Source organism: Corvus moneduloides, chromosome 3 (genome assembly GCF_009650955.1).
Source record: "Corvus moneduloides isolate bCorMon1 chromosome 3, bCorMon1.pri, whole genome shotgun sequence".
Taxonomy (NCBI): Eukaryota; Metazoa; Chordata; class Aves; order Passeriformes; family Corvidae; genus Corvus; species Corvus moneduloides.
In genome coordinates, this window is record NC_045478.1 from 84,947,882 (window position 1) to 84,960,227 (window position 12,346).

General features: G+C 35.7%; 1 protein-coding gene across 3 annotated transcripts in view; it reads right to left on the minus strand.

Moving 5' to 3' along the window:
• Positions 1-12,346, minus strand: part of TTC27 (tetratricopeptide repeat domain 27) — a 113,397-nt gene that overhangs the window by 51,413 nt on the left and 49,638 nt on the right. For all 3 annotated transcript variants that reach the window (XM_032102538.1, XM_032102540.1, XM_032102539.1), the window contains exon 10: positions 2,187-2,300. In XM_032102538.1, the coding sequence (XP_031958429.1) occupies positions 2,187-2,300 (114 nt within the window). The remainder of the gene's footprint in view (positions 1-2,186; positions 2,301-12,346) is intronic.

Genomic DNA, 12,346 nt, shown 5'->3' on the forward strand with positions numbered 1-12,346 from the left:
AAAATTGCTTTCTTTGACAAACCAACAGTGTAGCTGGGTTTGCTATAGAGCTGAAAAGCAGCATATGCCTACTCAGCAACATTCATTAAAAAAGATGTTTATCAGCTGCAGAGCCAGCACAGAAGCAGGTGAGGGTGGAAATGGGGAAAGGAAGAAAAATTACAGTAGAATAAGACAGGAGAGTCCCAGCATCACTAAGTCAGAGCCTATAATGGCTCATGCACTTTTCAAACAACTCTCAAGTAACGTAGAAGATTTAGTTTACCATGTCTTACTCAAGATGTTTTACAAGAATTTTTGTAATTCCTTAAAAAGATTGATATTGCAATTGCATTTAACACCTCCTCCCTTAATCTTCCGTAACTACAGCAACCTGAACTAGTAAATAACGAAATTGTAAAACAAGGACCTATCAAATCCATTTGTATGAAAATTCTGTGGGTTTGAACTCCATTTTCTACTGATAAACAGCCGCAGAATTCACTCATTCTTTGGCATCTTAATGAAAATTATACATCAGCATCTTCATGAAAATGATATATCAAAAATGACTTGTGCTATGTATGAAAATAGCATAATTCATCATATGCTTTCTGATGCCTTCTTAGAACTGTTAGAGACAATGACATTAAAAAAATTCTGATCTGATGGAACTCAGGAATGAAAACCTTAAATGGAAAGTTATTCAAGTTATTTGATTAATTTAGGATGTATAAATCATTAAACAACTTTTAACTATTTTTGGAAACTGAGCTTGTTACCATCAGATCAACACAAATATGCAATTATATCCAAATAACTAGAAAGTTTAATGAAAGAAAACATAAACATACTAAGATGAAAGGTAGTATTTAAAACCTCAGAGTCTATGTCTACTGTGGGGTCATCTCCCAAAATATCACAGCCCATGCTAATCAAATCCTTTGCATTACTGCAGTTACAGCACAAGAAGTCTCTCTAAGAGAATGTTCTTGCTAAGAGAACCCCTTCATGAAGGCTTCTGTCATGAGACTGTCAAACTGTCTAATATAACAATTCCCAGTACTCAGGTTTAATCAAGCTAGACAAAAATGTTGGAGGCACTCCAACTGTTTTATGGCTTGGGGCATCAGGGATCCTGAGATCGCTTCCCAAGTGCTGTCAGATTCTACATCTCCCAGATTTGGAATCCTGGCTTCCCTGACAGTCTCCTAATGACCACAGGAAATTCCACTACAGCAACTCCATGTCTTCATCAGCAAAAGAAAAATGCAGCAGTGCATCCAAGATGCACTCCTTCAAAGACCCATGTGTCACAATGATTTTAAATGAAATATCAGCTTTTCAGGATTTAAATACATAGCAGCATAATAATAATTTTTTACATTCCTGGCTGTTTTAGCCAGCAGGACTGTTGCCTGACGGACATAAACAAATGCCTGCTGTTCATGTGTGACAACAAGACTTAGTTGTACGAAGATGACAAAAGGCTAACAAAACTGTAAGATGAAGGTAAAAAAGAATCTACAAGAATCTTGATGTAGCCTACGGACCTTTCTTCTGAAAAATTTATTTTTAAAAGAAATCTTATTAGATGGTGCATTTCAGGATTTTAACATTTCTTCTTTTGTATTTGAAAAAACAGTCTTCTCTTTGTCTGGAGTGAGATTATTTAATCACTGCCTCAAGCTTGCAATAAAAATACTAATTACCAAATGTCACATCAAAATGGTAAATTGAAATTGCTGCTTTATTCACAAATGTGTTTTCCTGTTCTCACAATACCAATGACTACTTACAAGTTTCAGTGTTTAATAGAGATGATTCGCTTGAGAGAAAAAATACTAAAAAATTTGATAGCAGTAGCAGCTTGATATTCAGGAACATCTACATATACTCCTCGGACTGTAAGTCAGAAAGTCGAGGTACAAAACCAGATTTTAATTTCAATCTTCTAAAACTTGTTATGTTTTTGAAAGTGATGATTCATAACTTGTATGTAATAAGCTTATCTCAGGACTAGCAGATACAGAAGGATTTGTGGTTTATACATCTAATTTAGAGAAAAAATTAGAAAATTATCTTGTACAGTTTGCAGGGAGGAACTGCAGAACCTCGTAACTCCTGCCTGTTTGTATTTGATTATATATATACACACACACACACACACACACATTATACATAATACAGCAGCTCAGAAATCTTACCTGAGTCTGCTTCATTGCCCGTTCCATTCTGCGAGTACTTCCTCTCTCCAGTTTGGTCCGAAGGAGTAACGCTGATGTCTGAATGGCCCAGAACTTTGGCTGGGAGAGCAAGCACTGCAGAGAAAAAGAACATTTTGTCATTACTTCACTTTTAAAGACACTGAAGACAGTAAAGTTTTTAACAGTGGTCTCAAGCATGAATGCTGTTTCCTAGTCTGAAAGTCAAATATGTGGCTGTAGGACTTATTTGATGAACTGAGGGCTGTACAAATTACCTTAATCTATTTTCAACATAAAAAGTGGCCTTCAAAACCACTTTCTCCTTCTCAGCTATGCATCCATATGGTGCATTGACCAAACTGCACAAATAAAATGGCTACTCAGAATCAAAGGAAAACAAAGAATTTGATCCTGGGCTGACTGGCTCAGCCCTCTCCACACCTGCATACTGGGTAGTTGTAGACAGCAGCAGGGATCCTACTTCTCAAGGCTGAACAAATACAGTTCTCTCTTGGCCTCTTCTCATATGCAAGGTGCCCTGATGCTCACGTTAACAGCACTTCCACATGAAAAATGTTGAATTTGCTAAGAATCTGAAGAACATTAATTAATCGAGAACTTGCCGTGACTTGAGAATAGCAGGAAGAATTTTTGACTTCAGAAGATGTATAGAGAATATGGAATAATCTATGTAAGCAGCTTTCCTAAAATCATTTTAAGTTGTCATTTGGAACATGCTGCACTGATGCCAGGAACACAGTGCCAGTCTCCAACCACTGATTTTCAGGGAAGTCCAATAGAAGACATGCAGCCAAAACAGTTTTGATATCTCTTAATAATTTACAGACTGCCTGGACTCTTTCCAGTATGGTTTTAGACAGAATATACCATTTCTGAAAAGTGAGACAGCAGGAAAGCTTCCTTGCTAATTTTATTGACACTGAAAATACAATCCATCTTCTCTGAGAAAATATATTTGTCCATAGATATTTGTAGACTGAAAAAAAAGCCCCAGTAGTTTTGTTCTTTCCTCTCAAAGATCTCCCAAAGCATTAAAAAGCATACTTTGCTCGTGGTTTGTGTTTAATGCCTGACAAGTTTCTGTCATGTTGTAATCTGTTTTTGTTTTCCCTAGTGTTTTCAAAGGAAAGGAAGCAGAAAGAAGCTATCTAAAAAAAATTTCCTCCAAACAAAACTACAATAGGAAGAGAGGCAACAGCAAATAAAAACATAAATGAAGGCAGTATGAATGCCTTACAGCCAAACACTTCAACTAATCCCACTCTTTGTGGCCAAGAATCTCTGCACCAACTCTTTCCTGACTGCTACTCAGTATTAGATTAACAGGCAACCAAAGGCTTCTATACTGTCCTCTACGTTCTGAGGACCTGGAATCAGGGAACACAATCACAATGTTCTCTATTCCGTAGACTTTCAAGTGCCCTTTTACCATCCATAATCACTAAATCTGTTAACTAATATATGTCCTAGTTCCAAGAGCTCATCTCTCCTGTTTCATCAAACTTCAGTCAAATATCTATTTTTGTTTGGTCTTAAGACAAACACAAAAAGCAAGGCACGCCTAGCACAGGACATTGGTGTCCAAAAGGTTACCCTTTCCCCCATTTTCTCCACTATTAGTTTTCTGTCACACTATTTAATTTTTTACTTCAAGGGTTTTTTTTCTGTGCTACCTGGTGGTAGATACTAGTATTTATTTTGCAAAAGAACAATGACAACTAAAAGCCTTGGCTAATAACGCTCCTAAAGATATTTTCAGGTCCAGTTACTGCCCTTGTCCAGCAGCAGAGTCCTTGTCCTCTCATTGGTTCACCTTAGCAAGTGGCCCAAAGAGGGCAGAGCATGAAGCTTCTGTGTCCACACCATCCAGCTCTGCAGGAGAACTGGTGGCCCAAGAGAGCCTCTCCTCTGTCTCTGTGTGTACCTCCCACACCACCACCTAAGCAGTGACTGAAGCGAGCATGCTGCATGAGCTGTGTATAAAGTCTCCTAGGGAGGGAGGGAGGGAGGCAATCCAAAGAGAAACAGGATGGAAGACAAGCAGAGGTAATTACATTTCACTCCGCTGCAGGAGTAATGACAAGTCGTATTTTGAATAATGATCCTGCTTTTTAAAGGTATTCATGAAACAAAATGAAAGGTATACCTGCTGTAAAATTACAGAAGAAAAATTTAAAAGTTCCAACAGTTTTATTAATACAAAAAAAGCATTGCAAATGCACAAGACAATGAGAAGCAGACCTAGTTTTTATTTAAGAAGCATATGTAATTGTATACTTGTACAGAGCTCACAGTCCTGTGCCAGAATTCAAATGCTCACCTTTTCATTGCCTAATTATAACGTTTAAAGCACTACAGAAACAAAATAATACATGCATAAAGGGCACAATTGTTTATACTTAAAGGCTGTAAAGAATAGTTTCAGAATATGTAACCATAACTATTAAGCAAGCTTTAATCTTATACCCAAAATGTCCAAATACTCCAGGTAATAAATACTTTCTCATAAGATCCAAAGCTTTATATTTCCACCTGGAGCTAAATCTAGACTCTATTAATAGGATTATAGGTTAAAATAAAACAACTGGGGCAAAAAAAAAGGTAATCAAGATCATGCAGGTTTTGCGAACATACTTGAAAGTTCATTATATTGCACCAAAGGCAGCTAAGAAAATTAACAAAATAATTCTGAAACAAAACCACTATGGAAAATCTTCACAACTCATCTTTGTTCTTACTTTAGGGCAAGAACAATAAAATAAAGGGAAAGAAACACAGGAAGATTAGACAGGGTGAGAAGAAATGAAAGGAAATAAGGTTATGCAATATCTTCTGCACAGAATAGAATATTTTCACATGGGAAAACTCATTTCTCCAATTCTTCCACACATTTTTTCCTACAAACAATATCATCCTCTCCCATCATATCAACATGTAAAAAAGGAGATGACCAAAGTATTATGCAAACCAGAACACTTAATTCAATATATCTTCCTTATATGATATTCAAATGAAACAAGATGATGCTGCAAGTCTTAACAAAGTAGTCCATTATTGTACAACACTTAGAGTATCCCCATAACTATGTAAGAACAAAACTTCTTCTCCAGTCAACCCGTTCCAGATTGCTCAATGAAGTTATCGATGCCCTGTCCCTGGATGTATTCCAGGCCAAGTTGGAAGAGGCTTTGAGCAACCTGGCCTAGTGGAAGGTGTCCCTGCCCATGGCTGGGCAGTTGGAACAAGATGGCCTTTAAGGTCCCTATCAACCCAAACCATTCTATGATTCCAAGTAACACCTGAATTGTGAGACAGATAGGTGCACAGTAGTAATGACGCCCAGATCAAACTCAGCCACAGATTTCTGTCAAACCCAAAAATCAGGTACCATTAATGAATGATTCAGCCTCATTATTCAGAATTTAACCTAAGTGTGAAACACACACTGATCACTCTTACAGCTTTCTGTCAGGCAGAGAAAGAATTGTATCAGTAGGTCATGACTTATAGAAGGTATAGATTGGTCAGAGCGACTCTTCCACCTTTCTACATCTACTATTTTAAAAAGTTGGAATTCCTATAAGAATTCTTCCCAACATCGAAGTCAGGAAGACCTTACCTAGGCTTATTAGACATGCTAGAAAACCTGGACCAGGTAAAGATGATTCTTGTTAACTGCAGCTCTAAATAATTTTGATGTTTTCTTATTTTTCCTTATGATACATCTAGGCAGTAAGCCTATTCTTTTACTCCTGAAGCTTGCTCACTGATAAACTATCAGTAGCCTAGCAAAGTACTATGACTGCTATGATGGAGCTATCATCTGAAAGTGGACTTGCAAACTGAGCAATTTTAATTGCAACCAGTTGTGGAATTCCCAAGAATTTGCACATCAGTCCATCAGTGAACCAAAAATATTCTGCTTATTGGCCAAATTGCCAGGATGTGGTGAAATTACTTAACTGAAGTCACAGGCATGAGGCACCCTGAGGATTGCTCTGTTTCTCTGTCATCCCTCCAAAGATATGACCCTTAGTTTAGATCCAGCTCAAGTTATTTGCTAACATATTTTAAGTTACAAACAAACAAGCACAAAACACTGGGGGAGATTTAGAGGAAAAAAAAGAAAAAATACTCCTCTTTAGTTCCCTTATATTATCCATTTCAGTTAACATACTTCAGGAGCTTTGTTGTTTGCTTTTCCAAAAAACCACACATTAAGATTTTCAAATTACTCAGGTGGATTACTTCATGTCTACTTATCAGTAGTCTTGCTTCATATAACCACGTATATCTTTATTTGATGATTTTCAGTAATTCATTCAGACAATTAACACGAAACTCTTATTTTTCAACACATCCAAAGGCAAAATGGCAACCTTATAACCCATTCTTCTCTGTAAAATGAGGCAATACCATGGCCTCTTTTCCACATTCTATATCCTGCAGAATAGTCCGGTGAGTACATAAAAAACCCACTAACTGGAGATGTGACTGAGGCATGAATAGGAAAAGGTGCATTTGCCCTATATACATATCTGTTAATCTCTGGTGAAGGACTTTATTACCAAAAGCTAACTTAACAAGTGCTTAATTTGTTTTTATGTACACAGCAAAGAATTCATTGACATAAAAACTTCTGTGGAATTCAGTCCTGAGAACAAGAGGAGAGAATCAGTATGATACTAGGGAGAATGTGATTTGTTTTCGACATGTTATTCTCATCCAAATAATCTTTCAAGTTTCTGTATAAGTAATGCTTTTCTTCTAAAAAGTCATGTTCAAATGACATTTCTTTAATTGGAATTTTTTTGGAAATTTGTCCTAGCACTAAACTGGTGACCAAAAAAGCAAAATGAAATAAAATTAAAAATAATCAAACCTGAAAGATGCCACGTTATTGTGGAAAAATTTCCTTACATTAAATCTACGTATTTTCAACAGAATAGCATTTCATAAAACATACTCCTTGCATTTATGGAAAAAAGTATGTACAGAAAACTCTGCCCTGGAAAGTAGCTACATGAACTTTATGAAACTATTTTTAATTGCCTAAGAAAGATTAAGGCAATCCAAGGTCCAGAGGGAAACAAAAATTATAGAAATTTTGAGCAAAGTCCTTAAAATATTAACTCCTCTACTAATCAAGCTTGAACACAGATGATTTGCAGTAGTACTGGCAGCATCTGGTAGAAATGGGATTTGTAACTTTAAACAATAATTCTGTTAGAACCCTATAAGGTAAAATAAAGTACATTTGTGACTAAGTGGTTTCCAACACCAGTGCACTTTTTATGTTTTAGTGAAAAGCGCAAGTATCAAGAGGGCAAGAAAAATACTAAATTTCTAGTTGCAATTAAGCAGCAGAACCATGGCTTGGCAACAAAACAAGCCAGTCAGTATGACCACTTTTGGCTTTTCTGCTTAGTGTAGAAACATGTAAAAATTTCCTGTTTGCTCAAACAGATCAAGCAGCTCTGTTCAAATCAAGTATACATACCTATCCTGCTATATATGCCCATCCCAAGTATACATGCCCATCCCAAAGATTTTAAAATAAATAGGAATCAAAAGAATATTTGATTATATAGCATCACTAGCAAACGTACGACACTGAGGTTTCACAGAGCTTAAATTCAACCTAGCAGTGCTTTTATTCTTATTACAACACTCAACAGTTTACCAATCCTTCGGTGACCACAAATTAAGAGGAAACTGTAATAACTATGCATATACACAAACCCTCAAACAAATAAACAACTAAAATTCATTACTGTTTTCTAAATAGGCATATTTAATGGACAAGAAGTAGTATTTGATGTTTAAGCTGATTTAAGTATGTGTCAAAAGATTGCTTTTAAGCACAGAATGCTGTTTTACTGGCGAATATAAATATTTTAATGCAAAAAACTGCTTAGCAACCAGCTAAAGGAATTATTATCTCCTTGTATCTATATTTAAATTAAAAGTTTGTATTTTGCAATTATCACAGTACATATGCTCTTTATACTCAGAAACGAAATTTCCAATAAATCTAAAAATGCATTCAAAATTGCAGGACATTGAATAATAATTACAATAAAAAGCTTTTTGTCTTTGATACACCACTATCCTTAGTTCAATGCTACCCCCAAGACTTCCCTGCTATGTGCAATGATATATAATTATTGTATGTAAACCTCTATATGTATTTTTATGTAATTGCATTGAAATGGAACCCTTAAACTAAAATGTGCATCTGTAAACACCCATCTGATTCATCCCAAAGGCTTAGCTCAGAGAGGTTGTTTTTTTCATACTAAAAGGGGAGCTCCTCCAGTGTTTTCATAAATCATTTTATTGAAACTGAATAATCTGAAGTTCAGACAGAAACAACTCCATTCTTCCATACTTAAATAAATAAATATTTTAAAATTATTTTTCATTTCTCTGAGAGTATCACCTTAATGCATGACAACTTCACTTTAGGTTCAAAATTAAAATATAATCTGACAGACAAAGATTTCCTCTTGGACAGTAAATTGGAAGCAGTAGCAACAAAACACAACATATTGAATTCAAGCCTACTGACTTTATTGCTTCTCCTCAAGGAATCCGCAGTACAATCCCTGATTTGTCCAAAACAGCATGAGTACATGATAGCTCTAAACAAACAACAGTGGTTAACTTGGGAACAAACAAATAGGATGATGAAGTAAATTATTTCAAACCATCCTCTCTTTTCAGCTTCTGTCATCCATAATCACTGGCATTGCAGACAACATTCCCAAATAATAATTTTGGAATCTGCACCACTGCACAGGATGGCAATTTGAGCACCTATAAATTCCTCACCTTTCTAAGTATTATGAACAAGAAATATTTGATTGCATGTGTCAGTAATTGGATACCACATACTAATGTGAAAAAAACAAATTTGGGGCATCTGTTAATTTGCTTGACAGCAAACCTTCAGATAAATAATTTCTAGAAACATTAGGATTGCTTTAGGCACAAGCGATTAGGCTGTATATTCTCCAGTCTCATTTTATTAGCTATGAACACCTTCATATTTTCTAAGGCCCAACAAGAAAAAAATTACATTAGGATTTCACTCCAGATGATTCTTGTTTCAATCTGACGAATTCTAACCCTATTTGGCATAATTATGTCCTTGAAGAGCAACACAAACAAGATACGGGACACAAACAAGGACAATAATATTTTTATACCTTAAGAATGCAAGGCTTCCATAAATACTGTGACAGTGGATATGCTCAGTGGCAAGCAGAAAGGGAGAGAAGAAAAGATAGTCTAATTTATGCAGAAAATCTACTTCCTAGCATGGACTAGCCAACAGACTTTGCAGGCTGGTTTTTGGCTGTTTTTTTTTTCCTATTTAAAAAAAAAAATCTAAATGGAAGGAGTATTCACATCAGTGTGTACTGTACTCCTTTTGTACTCCATCTTTCCTCCTAAAGGTAAAAAGAATTGCTCAGATATCAAACAAACATCAAAGGCCCTGTTGGTATGTTTTAACAACTATCAAAACCTGTGCTGTATATGCCTTGACACATCTGTTTAATTTCATACTTTCACTAAACATGGAAATCTGTCCTACACTTCCAGTCATTCTAACAGAGTTTTGGACCAGAAAAAATCAAAATATTATCAACTAATCCTGCAAATTAGAAGTGTATCTACATCAACATATGAGCAACTGTCTTAAAAATTTCTGCCTTTTTCTGTGAAATGGACAGTAACTTTAGGTAGCAATCAAAAGCATCTTTTTCCATATGACTTTGACAACTATAACTTAAAAACCAACAATATGCAAAGTCTTTGGAGTTACAGATTACTACTGATTTAACAGTCTGAGGGCAAAACTAGCAAGACAAGGATAATTTACATTTTTTTCTTTGCAAACATGACAACTTGCATTATACACTTCAAATTAATTATATTTCCATTACATTTTCATTTATAAGGCATTATTCCAAGTCCTGTGTTAGTGTTTCTTTTTCAGTGTTGCATGAGGAGAATGTGTTATTACTTGGTTGGGTCTTAAATACTTTCTTGCCTAACAGCATCTAATATAAATTCTACATGGCACCTTTAGAGCATTATGCCAAGACCTTTGCACTGTAACAACAAAAAAAGAAAGCAATGCTTGAGCCTGTATGAAGTGCATTAGCAGAAGTTCTGTATTTTTGTTTATTAGGTCTCTCAGTGTTTCAGTGAGTTGTTACATCATGACAGCATGCTACAGAGTCAATCATGTGATCACCTGTGTTTTTTTTAAGGCCTCTTCAAGTTACCAGGATTCATAAAATTGTCTGACAGTCAGTTAGGGAAACCAGAGAGACAGGCAGAAATCCTGAAAGTATTAAAGTGACAGAGGAGACGATTTACTTTCCTGCACTGGCTGGGACATCAGCATTTGCATGGTGCCATTTTCCGGTACTGCTTTAATATTCCATATATTTCAGTAGGTTTAGACCACACATTCAGCATATTTTTCCCAAAATCTAAAGCTATTCACTCAACTATATGACAGGGGTTTATTTTGGTCTATAAAACTAATCCTGGGACTGTTCAACTAAAATAGCTTTTCACCACAACAGGTGTTAGCTGATCATTAGCAGAGCTGGGCTTAAAGCTCTTAACCACAGCCATTAGAAATACCTCTTGGTGTTAAAAAGTCAAGAGCAAGGCCAAAACACCATCAGTGATCTGCACAAGGGACTAGTTTAATTAGAATGGCATTTTTAAAATTCACTTTGTCTAGTCTTGTCTGCTAGCCTCAGCACTCAAATTATAACATTACATCATTGTAAATACAGAGTACCTTTTGTTGACTTGGACTACTAAAACAAGAAGAAAGTATTTTTATTTTTTTCTTGCATTGCTACATACTTCAATGTGCTTGAGATTTTTCCATATACGTAATTTCAGAAGCTTGGATCATTTAATGGAATTGGAGTAAAATATTAATTATGAGTGCTTTAAAAGAAAACATATGTGTACACACACACATACTGGTTACTTTTTTCAGTTTTCCTATTGTCCATACACACTTTATAAGGCAAAATGCTAGAAACCTCTTAGGTAAACAGTTACTTATTTACACTATACTACTCTGATCTAGAAATGAATGCTAAACTCAATAGAGTGGCAATTATATCACACTTACCAAAAGGCAATTTAATGTTCTCAAGTGTCTCATTTAATCTTAGTCTGCAAGTGACAGACTCTCTCTCTGAAATTTATCGTATCTGGAATTTATCACATCTGAAGGTACATTAAATACAATATAAGAGTTATTTTGTAGCTGGCTCAATCAATTCGAAAGTTCGAAGGCAAGACTGGAACAAATTTTCTTCTCAGAAGACTTAAAAACTATCCCAATACATGAAGGCTAACGTAATTTCACTTCAACTGTATTTTCCACAGCTTTTTCTACCCCACTCAAATAGTGTTCTGTAGCAAATGGGTAGGTCTTGATAACATCCACCCACAGGTATCATCATATTCTAAATAGATCATTCTAAATATATTTCCCCTCCATGGCACTCATTTTAAGCAGTAACTCTTACTCCTTCTGATATCTACCTTGCAAAGGGACAATTCTTGCTTCTAGGCAATTATGTATGCTAGATCAGCTTGGAAACTGTGCTGGCTATTGTACCACTTCTGTAGTATCTATAATTTCAAGAAATAAAAAAAAAACAAACAGGCAGGAAAGCTTGGAAGCTAGTTCTACTATCTGCTCAAAGATGCTTGTTACTATCTATTAGAAATAGCAATACACTTCATTATCTTTCTTTAGCCATCTCTTCTACCTCCCCTTAAAAGAAAGCAATTGTGGCTGGAAAAACCCAACACAGTCTCTTCTCAGCAATAGATCAACACTGCTTCATATTCACCAGCAACCTTTTCTTTTGTTGTCAATACTCAAATTCAGCACTGTCAGCTGACAATACAGTTGAAAGAATTGATGGGGAAAAAGGATAACTTCCCAAGAGAAAATATCCGCAGACTTTACAGCTTGTTCTATTTGTTTTCTTTAACAAAGGAAACATAGGCAATATTCAGGTAAAATGAGGCTGCCTTACCCCTGGTCTCAGTTCTTCTAAGTAACATTTGTCAGGAGAATATCC